The 19,005-nt window shown below is 47.4% G+C and overlaps 1 protein-coding gene across 1 annotated transcript in view; it reads left to right on the top strand.

Moving 5' to 3' along the window:
- Positions 1-19,005, top strand: part of GRIK4 (glutamate ionotropic receptor kainate type subunit 4) — a 291,987-nt gene that overhangs the window by 140,993 nt on the left and 131,989 nt on the right. Inside the window, exons 5-6 of the mRNA XM_058544995.1 lie at positions 5,141-5,319; positions 9,710-9,763. Of these exons, the coding sequence (XP_058400978.1) occupies positions 5,141-5,319; positions 9,710-9,763 (233 nt within the window). The remainder of the gene's footprint in view (positions 1-5,140; positions 5,320-9,709; positions 9,764-19,005) is intronic.

The raw sequence follows: 19,005 nt of genomic DNA, 5'->3' as shown, positions 1-19,005 counted from the left end.
GCCCTCTCTGTCTCCTCCTCTGGCCCCCGGGGTCTAGCCCTCCCTGCCTGTTCTTGGGGTCAAACCCAGGCGCGGGTTGGACAAAACCGAGACGCGGGTGAAACACGTTGTTCAAGCACTTGAACTTGTGCTGTGCCCATCCCGGCCCGGCGACATCTGGACTCGCATCCTCTCTGTCAGAATCCCTCCGTGGAAAAGGTCTAAAAACCACACGCCTGAGGCGTGTGCGCCTGGCGAGGGGAAGGGGAATGAAGACTTGCCCGGTTCGGGCGTGTGCACAGTGGTGGACTCACCATCTCACTACGTCCTCCCCACGAACCTCTGAGGTCACTGTTCCGTCAGCGGCCTCCCACGGGACTGGAGGGTGCTGCACCTCCGGGAACATGCGCGTGTTGCAGAACCAGAGCCGGCAGCCAAGGGAAGCAGCCGGGGGGAGGGGGAGGCCAGTGGAAGTGGGTGTTTTTTTAAATTTTACTTTTTGATACAAGGGTCCTCTGTGTCCCCGGCTGACCCATTGCTTAGGTATTTGTATCCTTGTCCTCGGCCCTGTCCAACCCCAGCTGTGCCTTTCACAGCCTCTCCATCTTCCTCCCACCCACCTGGCCCCCTGCCTTCCCGTTCCAGAAGCCAGCCTCCCTCCTCCTTCCCAGAACAACCCGCCTGCCGAGTCTCTCATCCATCCATCCCGTGGCATCCTGAGTGAGACTAATAGGTTCCCCTGGTCCCTCTCAGCCTTGAACTTGGCAGGCAGACCCGCTGCTGGGCCAAGGGTCTCACAGGAGAGGAGGGTTGGGGTGGAGGTGGAGGGGAAGCCAGGGAAGAGAGCAGCTTTTAACCCCTCTGATGGCAGCTGCCTTTGGTAAATCCCTTAGTTCCATTAAACGGATAGAAGTGAGAAGAATGACAATTGGAAAATGCCAAAATGCACTGAAAAACTCCTAGTATTCTTAATATAACTAGACCCACTTTCTCTTCTGCAAATTCCTTCCACTGCTTAGAATAAAAAAACTATCCTCTTCTGATTCATAAAATTAGAGAATCTGTGGGCTGGAAAGACATCACATTCTTCTAGTTCTACTCTCCATCCACTGGTTTAATTCCCTCTACAAAAATCCTCAAGAGGGGCTTCAGTCTTTCCTTGACTACCTCCGGGGATGGGGAACTCACTGCCTTATGATACAGCCCACTGCATCTTTAGACAGCCTGAACAGAGGTTGTTCCTTAGGTTGAGCTAAGTGTGTCTCCCTATGACTTTCATCCACTCCTTTTTCCTGGTGTAGTCCTTGAGGCTGCCAAGAGCAATTCTGTCTCGTGACAGCCCGTCCCATTCTTCCTCACGCAGGCACCCCTTTCCTTCAGCTGTTCCTCAAGTGACGTGGTGTTCGTTCCCCCCTGGCACTGCTGCTCTCCTGGTCTGTTAGGGTGTAGAATCTCACTCTTCTCTCCAGAGTTTCTAGTTCAGTCCACCAGCAAGCACCGTGCACCCTGCCTCACACGGGGAATGTGCAGAGAAGTTTGACATGGGATCCCTACCTAAGGCTGTGAAATAATTAGTATATGTTATATATTGTGATATATATACATAAATGCATATGTATATGCTATCAGATATTTTGTATGGTTTAGAACCAAGGGTATATTTTATGGATTGGGTAAGAATTGGGAGAAGTGAGAAGTGGGTAGAGGCTGGAGAATGGAGAGGAGGTTTCAGGGAGAAGGTGGGGTGAAGGATGGTTAGGATGTGCATGGGTGGGGGAGGGCAGAATAGAAACCAGATTTGTGAAGCACCTTCTAGGTGACAGACACTCTTCTGCTTACGTGACATCCTCTTACTCCCCCTGTCAGGTGGTTATCACCCTTATTTTACAGATAAGGACAATCAAGTGTGGTGGGGTGGGGGGAATTGCCCACACTGACTCACTACGTGGCATGCTGGAGCTGGGATTCACATCCAGACCTTGTGCTCTTTTTGCAGCCAGGTGCGGTCCAGGCTGGGAAACGAGTGACGGAAAGGAGATCCTGGGTGGGGATGCAGACCTCCCGAGGACTCCCTGACTTTCTCCCCTCCCCTCTCCTGCCCTGCCTCTCAGCACACGGAGTGTGTGTTGGGTGAGCTGGAGGGTGCTGCTTCCTCGTTTAAAGGGCAGCAGAGCACCCCAAGGGACAGCGGGATGGGGCATGCTGGGCATTGATTGGAGTAGGGTCCCCAGTTCATCTGACATCTGGGGGAATCTTTTCCCTGGGAGCTTGGTGCACCTGCCAATTTTAAAGGGGTGAAGGGCCCCTGGGCTGCCATGGCCGGGCATCTCCATGCTGTGCATAATCCTACTGTCATCCCCCAGGCTTTTCTGTCTCGTCCCACTGAATTTCATTGCCCATCTGGAGGATCCTAGGGGATTTGGCCTCTTTCCCAGTCAAGCACCAGAGATTCTCCTGCTACATTCTATGAACTGTGGGGTTCCCTCCGCCACCCCTCCTTTACTCACCCATCCAGCTGCAGTGCTCCCTCCCCCATAGGATGCCCATGCAGATCTCTTCTTGAGCCAAGGGGATGGCCGAGACTCCAGGAGCACCAGCTTCATGGCCACCCGCAACCTCCTTGCTAGAGTGTCTTGTGGGTCAGGTACTCAGACCTTTGTGCAGGTGGGATTTTGGTTTTTACATCATCTCTGAGGAAGGGTGTGAATATTCCCTCCATTTTACATATAGGACAGAATGAGGCTGCCCCATAGAAAACCAGATTATTTAGGACATCAAACAAAATAGCTACTTGATTTGAACTTCGTTACAGACTTAGCTGCAAGTCCCTGGACTCTGAGCTCCTGGAGGGCAGGGTCTGTGTCTGATCCATTTCTCTGCTGGTGTCTTGGCCCAGTGCCTGCACTTAGGGCAGAGAGTGTCGGTTGAACAGATTTGTACTCTCCTCCTTCTTCGTTCTGCCTCACCGAGCCACGCCTGCCCTTTGAGCTCTTGTGAGGATGAGTAAATACAAGAATCGATACCACACACTCCAGCTCACGGGGTGCTTCCGCATAGGATTTCAGTGAGTTCTCACCTGTTACACCCATTTTACAGATGAAAAATGGAGCCCTGAAGAGGTTAGATGACTTCTCAAGGTCACACAGCCAGTGAGGGCTGACCTTGAGCTTGAATCCAGATCTTCCACATCAGGAATGGCAGGAAGTGCCCAGCAACATAGTGAAGCTACTTCGAAACCAAGTGGTGATTAGAGTAAAGTGAAATTTTAGTTAATGAAGGAAGCAGACGTGCCATTCTTGATAGAGGCCAGTGGTGAGGGGCTGCATGGGGCAGAGATGGCTGTGGATCTTTACAAATCTCTGTCGAGGGCCTGTTGGGGGAGGAAGGAAAGGCCAACCTGATGTTGTGGCTTGCACAGCTGGACCATTTTTGACGCCTCTTTGTGAATAACAGGCCCTCCCAGGGCTTCCCCGTCACTGCCGCAGCCTCCAGCTCTCTGGACCGTCTCCTCAGGACCTGTGATGGGAGGATAGGGGTTGGCACCATTTTCCCAGAGCTCCTGTCTCCGTCATGTCAGGCCCTTGTGCTCCACCCTGCTACTTTTTTCTTGTTAAAACCACATACCAAGTGTGGGCTTTCCTCCCCAAGTCCGGAGGCGCATGTCCTCGGGGCCTCCTCTGGGTTCTGTGCCTGCTGCCCCCTGCTGTGTTTGTCCTAAGAGGCAGCCTGGTCTCATGGGAAGAGGGTTGGATGGAGATGAGAAAATGGGAATTCTGGTCCCAGCTGTGTCCCGGTGTGACTGGGCACGTCCTGTCACCTCCCTACAAAATGAGGAAGGTGGATATGATGCTCTTCAGAGCCCCCTCTCTCTTACCTTTTGATCCTCAAGGGGCAGGAGGGTAAGTAACCTGTGCAGGGGGAGTCTTGGGGGTCGTATTCAAGGCATCCCTGCATTTAATATCCCCTTAGCCGGTACAGAAGTTGGAGCCTGGGGACTTTGATTGGTTAGAGAGCCAGTCCTTCCCACACCATCCACAGTGTGTGGAGACGGCGTCCGGGAGAGTCACTCATCTCCCCGCCTCACGTCCTCCTCTGTGCCGTGGGATTATAATACGTTATAGGATTGTCATGAGGGCTTACATGAGATGAGCCCTGTCGAATGTTTAGCCCATTACCTGGAACACAGTAAGGACTCAATAAATGTTACTCTTGTCATTGCTTTTGGGAGCAAATGCCTGTAGGTCTCTTTCCATTGGAATTGAGACCACTGTTTTCCCAGGGGACTCCCACTCCCACCCTGCCCCTGGCCTGCCTTTCAGAGACAAAGCAGAAGAAAGACCCTGTCTCTCAGGGACACATTCCAACCTCCTCCTCCCTCCACTGCCCCTAAGTAGGGGCGAGGGGAAGAGTCCGTAGCTCACAGTCCCATCTTCCGTTGTTTTGGGCCCACATTATTGCCTGCTGGAGTGCAATTCAAAGGCTGTTCTTTTAAGATCATAATAATACCTTGTCTCAATGCAGCTCGTGTCCTGAGGAGTTCAAGGGTTTTGCTGGACCTATTTTCTGGGCCTTGTGACCTTGAGGGAACTGCTCCCCCACCCCCACAGTGGAAGGGAAGGCTTTCGTAGAGCCAGCTGTAACACGTCTGGGGTTTACCACGTACGAGGCTCGGGCCCAAGCACTTTACTTGTTACCTTATTTCATCCTCGCCATAGCCCTGCGGCTGGCCGCTGTTAGTATTCTCATTTCTCAGGTGAAGAAACTGAGGCCAAGAGACCTGGCCACATGGAAAGGTCACAGAGTGGGTTAGTGGCCAAGTTAGGGAAAGAAACCCAGGCCTGGAGGTCTCTGCTCCCGAGGGCTGTGAGGAGGGGGGATTCTCCCATCCTGCTCAGGAAGCCTCATTCTCCACTTTAAAAGGGCATTCCCGAGGGAGTTGGGGGAAGCAGTGGGAGCTCAGGAGCGTTCTTTTTATTTTAGAAAGAAGCCCACAGCCGTTAAGAAACTTGCTCAGGTTAAGATGCGGCTGCTTAGTGCCAGTGGTGGGGCCAGACCCACCACCCTGCCTCGGGCCCAGGTCTTCACTTGACCTGCTTTGCCCTGATGTCTCACAAGGCAGCCCTGTGGACCCTCAGGGGCTTCATCCTCTCTTCCCCTCCAGGCCTTTTAAACCTAGAGAAGCTGCTCCGGCAATTCCTTATCTCCAAGGATACCCTCTCAGTCCGGATGCTGGATGACACCCGGGACCCCACCCCGCTCCTCAAGGAGATCCGGGACGACAAGACAGCCACCATCATCATCCATGCCAACGCCTCCATGTCCCACACCATCCTCCTGAAGGTGGGAGCCGGGCCGGGGCGGGTGCTGGTGGCCGCAGAGCATCCTCCTCCCTCCTCTCTCCTCCCTGTGAGCTGGCACCCTCCTCCCTCCTTGCCTTGGGTGTCCTCCTGGGACATGGCTTGAGGAGCCCTGGGCTGGGCCTCTGAACCCAGACAAATCTTTCGGTCCTTCAGTTTCAATGGAGGGCTCCTGAAAGCTGAAAGGAGGAATCAGGATGAGGGTAATGTAAAAATATTTAACTCCTGGTACAGGAGGGCAGCACCAACAGAGACACTAGCCTAACCTAGAACCTGCCAGGGCTCTGTGGCAAGGTCCATGGGTTCCTAGGAGGGGCTCGGGGGGTGGGGGTGGGGGTGGGGCACTGGGGGTCTTGGGGCAGAGACTATGTGCCAAGCGGTATGGAAGTATTTCCATATTTTGACAACCAGGGCAGTCACATCAGTGTGTATTGCTGAATGTTGGCCCTGTTTGTAATCCTTACACAGGGTACTACAGTTTACCAAGTGCTGCTGTGTAATTTCCTAATGTAATCCTCTCAATGACTGTGTGAGGCTGGTATAATATCTGCACTTGACAGATGAAGAAACTGAGACTCGGAGAGATTAACGGCTTTGTCCAAGGCCCAGCCCTGTGAAGGGCAGAGCTGAGCCTCCACCAGTTGTCTCTGAAGCAAATCAGGAAGCTTCTCCTACCCTCTGGAATACCAAGGGAGGGTGCCAGCCCCTGAATCAGAACATACACACATGGAAACCGGAACTCTGCGAGTGAGGCCAATCTGAGAGAGAGAGACAGAGAAAGAAGTCAGGTGCCTGGGGGTCCATGCTGGGCAAACAGCTGGAAACAGCTGGGCAGCATTGCAGTCACCTGGCACCAGTTCCTGGGCTGGTGGCTGGGCTAGGCATGCAACCCCAGAGTAGACCCTGCTCCCAGCCTCCTCCGTGCCTCCCAGCAGCTCCCCCAGCCTCTCCAGGTGCACTGGCCTCTTCTAATGCCATTTTAATTGCACATTTAAACACAACCTGCCATCTTCTCTGGGGGAGCGAGGCTCCTCGTTAACCTCTGCCAAGCTGTGCGGAGCCCAGCAGACACTCAGATGATTGTCTCTTCCCCTCCCTCCCTCCGTCTCGAACCTCCCCTTCCCAGCTAGTTTTTGTCCCAGAGTTAATAAGAGATTTGAATGAGTTCTCTGAGTAGGGAGGGCTGTCCCCTCAGCCTGTTGCTATAGTAATTTTCCATGGCTCCAAACCTACGTCTGTCTGTGTGCATGTCCCCAACTCTCTCTCACACACACACACACACGCATTCGAACACAGAATTTTTCTCTTTTCTTCCTTTTTATTTCTTCTCTGTGGGGCTATGATCAATGAAGTCATCAAGGATGGAAAAGCTCCTACAAGTTTCAGGGCAAAGGGGTACAGGCTGAGGAGTCCTCAGGGAAGGTGGGAGTAAAGAGTGAATTAGATGTTCCCCCAGCCCCCTTGAGGAAGACAAGTCAGAATGCACATTTCTGTGGGCGGGAGCTGGAGTACCTGAACAGCCCCCAGGTGGAAGCCTTTTAGGGTCAGCCCTTGCCCGGGAATATTTTATGGCTCTCAGCATACGTGGTTGAGCTCTTTTTTTTTTTTTTCTTTTTAATAGTATGTCCAGTTCATTGTTGAAATTTTGGAAAGTACAGCAAAACACATAGAAGAAAATAAAAACCATTCACATTTCCATCACCCAGAGATAACCACTGTTAAATTTTGATGTCTATCCTTTCTGGCTTTATAGACATATTTTTTTCTTTTCCAAAATTATCACAACACATACTCTTCTGCAACCTGCTTTTTTTTTCACTTAATTATATGCCATGCATTTTTCCCGTGTCATTACATATTTTTCTACAAGTATTTTAATGACTGCATCATTTCCTATCATATGGATGTACCATAGTTTATTTAACCATCCCTTCATTGTTGGAGATACAGGTTGTTTTCAATCTTTGCTGTAATAAATAATGGTAGGATGCACATCTTTATACATAAATCTTTATGCACATTCATGAATATTTCTTAGCGTAAATTTCTAGAAGCGGGATTACTAACTTAAAGGTATGCATGCTTTTAAGGATTTTGATATGATTTGCCAGATTGCCTCTTAGAAAGGCCGTAACAATTTACACTCCCACCAGCAGTGTATAGGTGTCTTATAGCACCCTTGCCAATACTGGGTATTTTCATTAAAAACGATTTTAATGTTTTTTTTTATGGCTGTGCTTTTGAAGGCAACTCTGCTTGTAACGATCGTTATTAGCAAACAGTCTGCTGGGTGGCCGGTGGCAGGCTTCCCTGAGGCCACCTATTGGTCTTAGTTCTTATGACCTTGGCACCAAACCCATCAATGGCCAGTGAGGTGTCAGGAAACCCTGCTCCCTTTGTCCCCATTTGATTCCTAGTGGCCCCAGGCGGGCAGGCTGTGCATCAGGCCTGGACTCAGTCTGCATGCTCCTCCGGGGTTCCGTGTTCCTCCCTCACCAGAGTTACAACACGGCCTCGAGGGGCCTCAGGGAGGATGGACTCTGTGTGGGAAGCAGTGTGAGCAGAGAGCGCAGGGAGCTCTGGGAGACTTTGTGCACGTGGGAGCCTGGCCCCGGAGCTTGGCAGCACTCTGCTGTCTTCTTGATTTCAGGAGGATTTGCAGAGTAATCCCCTACTTTATTGAGCGGCTGTTCCAGCAACAAACTCCGTGTTTACCCAGAATTCAGGTCTTAAAAACCAAGGATCTCTTGCCTTTTATCTTTAGGACAGCAGATTTCACAAAATGGGTTTTAACCACGGACGGTGCCCTCTCCCACCCCCCAGCCCCCAGCCCATCCCTGTAACCAGGAGGCTCCCATTGTCATAGGTGGTGGTGAGAGGCAACAGCGCTATTATATGGACAGTGTGGGAGGGGCGTGGGATGGGGTGGGCATCATGCCGTCCCATCCTCTTGGAAGTGGAGGAGGAAAGGTAGCTTTGCTGGCAAAAGGAGCCTCATGTGGGAGGCCTTGAGCTCCCCTGTGACCCCATGCTGTCTTTCCCCGTGACTAAGATCTTCTGCTCTTCAGTTTCCCATTGGAATGCTGGTGATATAATTACCCCAGCCTGTTCTCCAAGGAGCCCGGGAGGCTACCTATAAGAATGCTCAAACTTATTGGCGTTCCTTGGGAGATAGACACTATGTTAGAGGATAATGTAATCATCCCTGGTCTTGTTTCTCCCCCATGCACCTCAATAGTCATGACAAAAACGGTTTCCCCATGCCCCAGGGCTGCAGGATACATTATGAAAATCTAACTGACTGTCAGGAGGGAAGAAGGCTCTGGGGAGAGCTGGGCTCATTATTTATGTGATCTCCTGTCAGTTTCTATAGCACCTGTCACACTCAAAGCCAGGCACACTGACAGGGAAGGCTAGTGAGGGGTATTTATGATGGCTGCAAAGATCAGACAAAAGGGAGGCTGTTCTGAAGTGGTAGTTCTCAACTGTGAGATGATGACACACTGGTGTGCTGTGACGAAGGGTGAGGCATGTCACAAGCAACTGGTTCCTTACTGCTAATAAAGGACCAAAGTTTGCAAATGATTCACTTGTTTCCTGCATTACTGCAGATTTAAGAATACTCTTATGAGTCTCGCTCACTCGCTTCTGACAGGGGTCCAGTTAATTTGGGAATTGCCTACAACCTGCAGACTCTCCTATCTATGCCTCTGCCCCCAACAGAGTTGTCACTAGTTCCATCAATATCACAATCCTCCAGGAGGAGTAGAATTTGGCCAAAAGCACTGACATTAGACTGCCTGGCTTTAATTTTGACTTTTCTAGTTATGAGATGTGTGATCTTGTACAAGTTACATAGCCTTTTGGTGTTTGAGTTTCCTCAGCTGTCACATAGGGGGTGGAGGAGGAATCACAGGGCCTACCTCATCGAGTTAACACCAGTAAAATGCTTTCTAGTGCTTGGCACATACTAAACAGTGGTACAGGTTTGCCGTTGTTATTGTTAATAGTTTTGGAGATAATTATTGTAGTCTGTTTTATTATTTCCTTCATTTCCCTTAAAGTCATTTTGGTTTCCACGATATCTGGTTATATCCATGGGAATGTGTTGTGCATGAGAACATCAGCTACTGTGAGTGTTACTGCAGGGGGAGGAGCGGGGTGGAGGTAGAGAGACCCTACTCTAGAGGCCAGTGTTTCTGTCCTCCATCCTCCAAGGTAAAGGGCAACAGAAGAACCAATGAAGATGTTTTACTCTGCCTGGCGCCGAAGGTGGTGGGCCAGACAAATGGCAGACACGTGGAGCTCTCACTGCTCATTACTTCCAGTGGGTTCTTATTTTCCTCTCTAATCTCCTTCTCTTCCCTTTGCAGGCAGCTGAACTAGGGATGGTGTCAGCCTATTACACATACATCTTCACTAATCTGGTAAGACATTTTCACAGCTCACCTCCCTAGCATAGAGAGTATCATTAATTAGGGTTAGTGGGGTGTGACGGACTGAAGCCCAGGAGATGGGGAGTAGAGAAAACAGAAGCAGAGGAGCAGAAGCCAGCCAGAGAGGCAGGGCATCCCAGAAACGTGGAAGTCCGAGAGCCACTGGGATTCCCATCCCATCCATTCTTAGCCTTGGGAGAATGGGAATTTGGGGAGTCTAATGCCTCCATTCACATGCCACCAGCTACATAGCGCTGATTCCTCTGATGAATGAGTCTCCTCTCTAGGTCCACTTATTGGCCTGCAATGCTGTCTCTGCATTACCACACATCTGTGCTGGCTCAGAAGTAGGACAGCTAGAGCGCAAAAGTATGTGTGTCCTACCACTTTATAACTCGATGCACCTTCAGAGGCCATCTTTGCTAAATCCTCTTATTTTGCAGATGAGAAAACAGGTCTATAGACATTTTATTGAGTCAGGTTGGAGCACTAGCTTTGCCACACACCAACTGGGTGCCGTTCAACAAGCACCGAGCCTTATTTCCTTATCTGTAAAACAGGGGTAAGGACTGCTACATCATGGAGTTGCTGTAATTTTGAAATGATGTCATTTAATCTATGTGGAAGCATTTTGAAACTGTAAAGCATTAAGAAATGTGAAAGGTTGTTGTGAAGTATAGACACACTCATTAGAGAGTAGAAAGAATCTCAGAGAACTGGTTAAAAAAAATTTTGTAACTTTTTATTTTGAAATAATTATAGATTCACATGAAGGCATAAAGATACTGCAAAAAGGTACCATGTATCTTTAGCCCAATTTCCTTCAATGGTTACATCTTACATAATTACAGCATAATATCAAAACCAGAATATTAAAATATCAAATGTATCAAAACATGTGTAGATGTGTGTAACTCCCATTGCAATCAAGATAAAACACTATTTCATCACCACAAAGATCTCCCTGCTGCCATGTTATAGTCACACCCACCGCCCTTCTCTCCACCATCCCTAACCACTAGCAACCACTTATCTGCTCCCTATTTCTGTAATTTTATAATTTCGAGAATGTTATATAAGTGGAATCATACAGTGTATGACCTTTTGAGGTTAACTTCTTTCCCTCAGTGGAATGCCCTTGAGACCCATCCCACTTGTTGCATGAATCAGTAGTTTGTTCCTTGTATTGCTGAGTTGTATTTCATGGTGTTGATGCACCACAGTTTGCTTAACCACTGTCTATCAAGAGACATTTTGGTTGTTTCCAGTTTTTGGCTACTACAAATAGAACTGTTATAAACAATAATTCAGACAAGAAGTCTTTTATTTTATAAATGCGTGAGATATCGAGATTGTTTATCTAGGCAGCCCCTTCATCCAGAGGTGCTTTTGATATAATAGGCACTGGGCCAGGCGTTAGGAATTAAAATGGGAATAAGGAACTAAGCCTGCCTTGGAAAAACTCAAAGTACCTATTGCAGTGCAAAATGGTAGGTTCTGTTAGATGTGTATACACAGTGCTCTAGACCCTAGAGCAGGGGCCACTTGCTCAACCTGGGGCAGGCAGGATATGCTTCACCAAAGAAGGGGCCTTGAAGCTATACCCTGAAAGATTGGTATGGTTTTTCTAGATAGACAAAGAAAGGAAGAGCATTCCAGAATAAAGAACAGCATATCCACATACTTGGAGATTTGAAGTACGTGGCATGTCCAGAAACAGTAAGTCAGACTTATGGACTGCTCCAGCAATGGACCTGTCAGTTAATTATTATTCATTTATCTATTTGTATCCATCCTTGAGAGTAACCTATTTAGAGGATTTAAGGCAGTTGTCAATTAATTTTAAGATCTTTGGTAAGTTAGGGAGTAGAATTCAACCTCACGATTTGACTCTTCAATCTTAAAATGAAAAAGATTACCTAGAAGTTAAGACTTTCTTGATCAACGTATGTGATAGGGTAATCCAGGAGATGGTGCAGTGTCCCTCCCTGCCTTAGGGACCATGTCTCCTGAAATGTCCTGCGAGGCTGAGGAGATGCCTGCCCAAAGAGACAGGCTGGGACCCTGTGATCCTTGTTCCTCTCCAGCTGTAGATTTCCATGAAGAGCCCTTTCTTGGGGCTGCTGTGGAATTGTTAATGCTGATGTATCCTACAGGCCTTTGCATTCCAAGTTGAGACAGCTTAGAGGAATGCGGTGTAGTCTCTTTTCTGGTACAGGGACTCTGTCCACAGCAGGCTCGCCAGAGAGTCATTCAGCCATCACCTGCTTCGCCACCACCACAAAACTGCCTGCTCCATTGTTGGAATTTTTAAATTGAAGTCTAGCACACAGATAGAAGGCCACACATATCACACGTGCACAGCTTAATGAACGTTCTCCAAGTGAGCACACCTGTGTAAGCAGCACCCGGATCCAGAAATAGAACATTACCAACACCCCAGAAATCGCCTTCATGCCCCATCCCAGTCACTACCCCTCGAAATATAAAACAGAAGGGACTACTTTGTTTTCTCATTGATTTATGTTTTCCTGTCTAACACTGCTGCTGTAAATCAGAACATTAACATGTAAAAGGGGAGAAAAGGATTAGACTATTCCCAGGGCAGTGCAAAAGCATTTGCTTAAAGGAAGGAGGCATCTGGGGGAGCCCGGGCAAGTTGGCAGGAGAGTAAAGAGAGATTAAAGTGCAGTCATGTTCCATTTTGGGAGCCTTGGAAGTCGAGGGGAGGAGTGAGAAAGGCAGGCGAGGGGCTGCCTGCCTCGTGCCAGCCTGCCAGGGATGCTTCCCGCATTAGGCAGCCATGAGAGCGGAGGAGGGTGAGGCTGGGCAGCAAGGAGTCGTGGGTCACTTCCCAGAGGGAAGGAGGCCAGTCATTTGGAATATGAGTTCCCAGGACAGTAACCAGACTAAGGTGGAGTTGCTTGGCTTGGAGATTTTTAAGAAAGCATCACCCACACTGTGTACCACCACTTCCTCTTCTCAGAAATGATAGTAATGATTGTGATGATTTATCTAGTGGAAAAAGCACTGGTCTGGGAAGTCAGGAGACCCAAGTCAAGTCCCCACGCTACCTTACACTCACTCTGTGACTTTGGGGGAGTCACATTGACTCTCTGAGCCCCAGTTTTCTCATTTGTAAAATGGGGATAATAAAATCTTACAAGGTTGTTGTGAGGATAAGTAAAAATGCATTATAGGGCCGGCCCCGTGGCTTAGCGGTTAAGTGTGCGCGCTCCGCTACTGGCTGCCCGGGATTCAGATCCCGGGCGCGCACCGACGCACCACTTATCCGGCCATGCTGAGGCCGCGTCCCACATACAGCAAGTAGAAGGATGTGCAGCTATGACATACAACTATCTACTGGGGCTTTGGGGAAAAAAAAAGGAGGAGGATTGGCAATAGATGCTAGCTCAGAGCCGGTCTTCCTCAGCAAAAAGAGGAGGATTAGCATGGATGTTAGCTCAGGGCTGATCTTCCTCACACACACACACAAAAATGCATTATAAATTACAAAGTACTATATGTTTCTAAGGCATTGTAATTTTTTTTTTTATATAACACTATGATACTTTCAGTTTTCAAAGAGCTTTTCTCCTTTTTGGGTGGGCACTGAATGAGATGAGCTCTGGGAGCATACCTCAGTCAGAGAGTTCTTTGAACCTGGAATTAACAGGATTGACACAGTTTGTAATTTTGCAAGGGGAAAATCAGAGAAGTAACTACATGAATGAGGATGGCTGAATAAAGAAAAATTAGAGAAATTCGAAGCAGAGCCATTGCAAAAATCACTCTGTGAGAGAGTATTCTGGAAGCCTCTCATTAGTGCTTTGGCTTTCTGGAAGGGACAGGCCTCTATTAGGCATTAAGAAACTATTTTGAAGTCCACTCTTCCTGCCCAGTTGCAGTTGGAGTCTTGGGCCGGAAAGGGAGGGGCTTCGTGCAGAGGTCAATGAGTTACCCTCTGTGCTTCTCCAGTCCCTTCCCCCCAAATACGGATGCTACCCAGACTTTAATTCTTATTTATTCCTACTGTGACTTCCTCAAGGACCCCAATCATGTCCCATCTCTCTGAATTCTGCCACATTGATGCAGCAGGTGCTCAGATTAGCTTTTTGAGAGCCAGCACAGTGAGCAAGAAAGGCATAGGCCTTGGCATTAGGCGGACATGACTTGGAATTCTAGTTGGACTAGCAACCAGCTATGTGATCTTGTGCAAGTTACTTAACCTCTCTGAGCCTCAACAACCTCATCTGCGAGTGGATACTAATACCTGCCTCAGGAGATAATATGCACACAACAACTGGCTCACAATACGAGTTTAGCAAAGGGAAGGTATTATTTTAAGAAGTCCTATTTATGCTTTCCATGTGCTCAAAGGAACAGGAGAGACTTATTTTGCTGCCCATCTCTAACAGCCTGTAAAAGTGGCTCCTAAAGTGCCATTTTACTTACTTCCAGAGAATGAATAGAACTAGGTAGTTCAGTTATTGTGCACGACTGAACTGACCCTTGTAGGGTTTATTTGTGTCAGTGATTACTGACTAATTGATTAAGTCCCCATACCTCAGTTCCATCCAGGCATTAAGAAGGCTGATTGATTTAGGGCATCTGTAATAAATGAACTAGATTGAATCCAGAGCAGTCAATCAGTTGATTACCATCACAAGAGTCGGGACAAAATATCCATCACAAATCAAACTTCTAAACCATCAATTCATCTGAGTCTATAGAAACACAGTTTCTTTCTCTGTCAGGGTCTGGCCAGCAGGGAGAATGAGTGTGCCAGCCCTGAGCTTTGGCTGACGGAGATGACTGATGCACGGAGAGGAACTGAGCCCGAGAGAGCTAGGCTGGCTAGGAGGATCAGGCAGAGCCAGGGGAGAAGCTGCACAGGTCCAGGGAAGAGCCAGGTCTGGGGGTCCAGGGGAAGCCAAGGCTCAGTGAGGTGTCAAGCAATGAGAGAAACACTTCAGCAAGAGGAGGGAGACCCACATACAGGGACAGACCCTCTCCAGAAGAGAGGAAGAGGTCACTGACAGGGAGTTTGTAGATGTTGAAGATACACAGTCATAGCAAACAGAGGACAGATCTCCAGGTCTTTTATTTATGTATCTATTTTGAAATGGGATTTAGGATAGTTTGTACTGGTGTCAGAGGTTTGATCAGTGAAACAGCTTCTTGCCCTTGCTCCTGGTTCTAATGGGTCAGGACTCAGTCCCATGAGAGGAAATCTCTGATCAACGGGTGGGAATGGGCCTCTGAAGGCATCTGGCTAAGGTGGGAGGCAAAAGGTCAGCTCCTGGGGTCCCAATCATGATAGCTTTAATGGTAAATTGAGATCCAGGATATGCACTTGGCTAGAGATCTGGAGAGGAACCAGAAGGAAGCAGGTCCCAGTGGTAGCCAAGGTAAGGAGTCAAGGGTCCAGGCCGAAGTGAGATGGACCAAACAAGGAAGAAAGCAAGGCAAACGAGAAAATTACTCTGCAAAGTCAAAAAAGACACATACTCACAAACAACCTGGAAAACCGATTCCTGCCTTTATCCAGATTTGTTTTTTCAATTTGTCTTCATTGTGGTAAAATATATGTAACATAAGATTTGTCATTTTAACCATTTTTAAGTTTACAATTCAGTGGCATTAAATTACATTCACAATGCTGTATAACCATCACCACAATTTATTTCTAAAACTTTTCATCACCCACAACAGAAACTCTGTAACCATTAAGCAATAACTTCCCATTCCCCATCCCCCAGCCCCTGGTTACCTCTAATCTGCTTTCTGTCTCTATGAATTTGCCTATCCTAGATATTTCATATTAGTGAAATCATATAATATTTTTCCTTTTGTGTCTTGCTTATTTCACTTAGCATACTGTCTTCTAGATTCTTCCATGTTGCAGCATGTATTAGAACTTCATTCTTTTTTTTTGGGTGAGGAAGATTGGCCCTGAGCTAACATCTGTTGCTGATCTTCCTCTTTTTGCTTGAGGAAGATTGTCCTTGAGCTAACATCTGTGCCTCTTTTCCTCTATTTTGTATGTGGGGTGCCAGCACAGCATGGCTTGATGAGCAGTGTGTAGGTCCGTGCCCGGGGTGCGTACCCGTGAACCCTGGGCTGCCGAAGCAGAGCACGCAAACTTAACCACTACGCCACTGGGCCGGCCCCTCACTCTTTTTTTCAAGTTTTTTTTTTTTTATTGTGGTAAAATATACCTAACATAAAATTTAGCGTTTTAACCATTTTTAAGTGTACCGTTCAGTAGCAATAAATATATTCACATTGTTGTGCAACCATCATCACCATCTATCCTCAGAACTCTTTTCATCTTCCCAGACTGAAATTTCATACCCATTAAACAATAACTCTTCCATTCCCTCCTCCTTCCAGTCTCTGGCAACCACCATTCTACTTTCTGTTGCTATGAATTTGCCTGTTCTAAGTACCTCATGTAAGTGGAATTATGCAATATTTGTCCTTTTGTGTCTGACTTATTTCACTTAGTATAATGTCTTCAGGGGCCATCCATGCATCAGAATTTCCTTCCTTTTTAAGGCAGAATAATAATCCGTTGTAAGTATATATCACATTTTGTTTATCTGTTCATCCATCAATATGGACACTTGTGTTGCTTCCACCTCTTGGCTACTGTGTATAGAGCTGCTATGAACATAAGTGTACAAATATTTGTTCAAGTCCTTGCTTTCAATCCCTTTGGGTGTATATACCTGCGAGTGGAATTGCTAGATCATACGATAATTCTATGTTTAATTTTTGAGGAACAGCCAAACTGTTTTCCAGCTGTGCTATTTTCCATTCCCACCAGTAATGGATAAAGGTTTGAGTTCCTCCACATCCTCACCAATACTTGCTATTTTTTATTTTTATGATAATAGCCATCTTAATGGGTCTGAAGTGTTCAGATGTGTTGCATATTTCTATTTGGAGTTTGCAAATTGAAGGCAGCAATACCACATGGCCGAAGTTACGAGTCCTGATTAGGAAGGTTCATAATGAGAGAAAGAAGCCAGCGTGTAAAAACCCAGTCCTTAAGTCGGTCAGACCTGGTGAAAATCCCCAGTTCAGGAGCTTACTGGCTGTGTGCCCCAGAAACTCTTGGGAGCCTCGTTTCCTCGTGTGTAAAATGTGAATAATAATATCTGTCTCAAAAAATCTTGGTAAAATTAAAAATTAGCTGTTGATACCACTTTGTGTCTGAGAGGCCAGGAATGGGAAAAAATATAGAGGATCAGACACAGGAGGGTTTATGGGCCAGGCCTTAAGGAAGCGGCATGTAGGATTTCTCCTCACAATTCCTTTGGCTAGAACCCAGTCACATGCCCGCACCTCCCTGTAAGGGAGATTGGGAAACGTCGCCCACTGTGTGCCCAGGGAGGAGAGGCAATGGGTGTGGTGCTCCACTAGCAATATCTGCCACATTATTACATTATTAATCGTTGTCACACATCTCTTTCATGTATGCTGGAAAAGAAATTAGCGTCCTAAGGCCTGGCATGTCTGTTTAGAGGATAACTGATCCTGTAGGTGGAAATTAGCACTTAGAAAGGTATCAGCTCCCTTATAAAGAGTCTGTGCCTGGAGTGTTCTCATCCAGGTGGGCTGCTGGCCTGACAGTCCTGCCTGGCACTTCCAGGTGGGGCAGGCACAGGACGGTTATACATTCGCTGTGCTTACTCTGCTCTGTAGTCTGGAAGGAGTCTCTGTCCTCCAGGCAGCTCCAGGTTTGGCTGGGGGAACCGTTGTTCCGCAAGACTGATGGAAGTTGGGATAGAGGATGTGAAGAATTAAGGGCCTTTGGGCAAAGCCCAGCCAGCCGCTGAGACAGCAGAGATGCCATCTGAAGAGAAGAGGTGAAGGAGGAAGTGCAATTTGAGCTAATAAATCTGGAAGGATTATCCAGCTACTAATGAACCCAGGGAGATTCGCAATCACTGCCTAATAGACAAGATAAAATCACCCTAATCTATTGTCGGAGAGCACAGATGGGCCCTGTGCAAAAAGAGAGAGCTGCCGCCTTGGTGGGGAGAAGCGTGGAGATTTAAGGGTAAGGGTCAAAAGTCAGGAAATGTCAATGAAAGGCAGGGAATAATTGGGCACCGGAAGCAGGAGGCTGTGTGGTCTGTGGGCCACCTGGGCTGCTCCTGGCATTGCAGCCGGTGTGGCTAGCTGGATGCCGTGACCACCATTTCATCGCTGTGCCCCAGGCAGGGCCAGAGCTCCGTGCTCTTGGCACCGTCACCACGCTGGAGGGCAGGCCACCTTTTGTGCCAGGTATATAAGGCAGCAGGTACCTCTGAGTGTTTCCCTTGGGGAATCTAGAGAGAGGGCCAAGTGCTAGGTGTTGGAAGGATGTGGGGAAAGGTTACACCAGCAGGAGGCCTCAGCATGCAGAGGACAGGCGGTGAAGCAGCTGTGGCTTCTAGTTTCGGCCCCGCCACTACCTAGCAGGGTGACACCGTAACAAAATGAATACCTTCTACATGCAAAACTCTGTAATAAGTGCTTCACAGTAATTTTCTCATTTAAATCTCACACAACTCTAGTAGAAGGCACTGTTTTATCCCCATTTTAGAGATGAGCAAGGTGAGGCTCATAAAGTTTTTTTCTAAATTTTTTAAATTTTACACACCGTTTTTATTTATATCAAAATTTAACAAAACAGTGGTGAGGTTTATTTGATACTATAATACTGTTCTCTTTTTTTTTATTTTTTTTATTTTTTAAGAGTTTATCATAAGCCTTTTTAAAAAAATCTTATTTTTTTATTGCAGTAACATTGGTTTATAACATTATATAAATTTCAAGTGTATGTCATTATACTTCTATTTCTGCATAGATTACATCATGTTCAACACCCAAAGACTAATTACAATCCATCACCACATACATGTACCTAATCACCCCTTTCACCCTCCTCTCTCCCCACTTCCCCTCTGGTAACCAGCAATCCAATCTCTGTCTCTATGTGTTTGTTTGTTGCTGTTTTTATCTTCCACTTATGAGTGAGATCATACGGTATTTGACCTTCTCCCTCTGACTTATTTGGCTTAGCATAATACCCTCAAGGTCTATCTATGTCGTCACAAATGGTTGGATTTCATCATTTCTTATGGTTGAGTGGTATTCCATTGTGTATATATATACCACATCTTCTTTATCCATTCATCCGTTGATGGGCACTTAGGTTGCTTCCAAGTCTTGGCTAT

Source organism: Diceros bicornis, chromosome 7 (genome assembly GCF_020826845.1).
Source record: "Diceros bicornis minor isolate mBicDic1 chromosome 7, mDicBic1.mat.cur, whole genome shotgun sequence".
NCBI classification, from domain to species: domain Eukaryota; kingdom Metazoa; phylum Chordata; class Mammalia; order Perissodactyla; family Rhinocerotidae; genus Diceros; species Diceros bicornis.
Note: the sequence above shows the minus strand (reverse complement) of the source record. Positions and strands in the feature narration are given on the sequence as shown.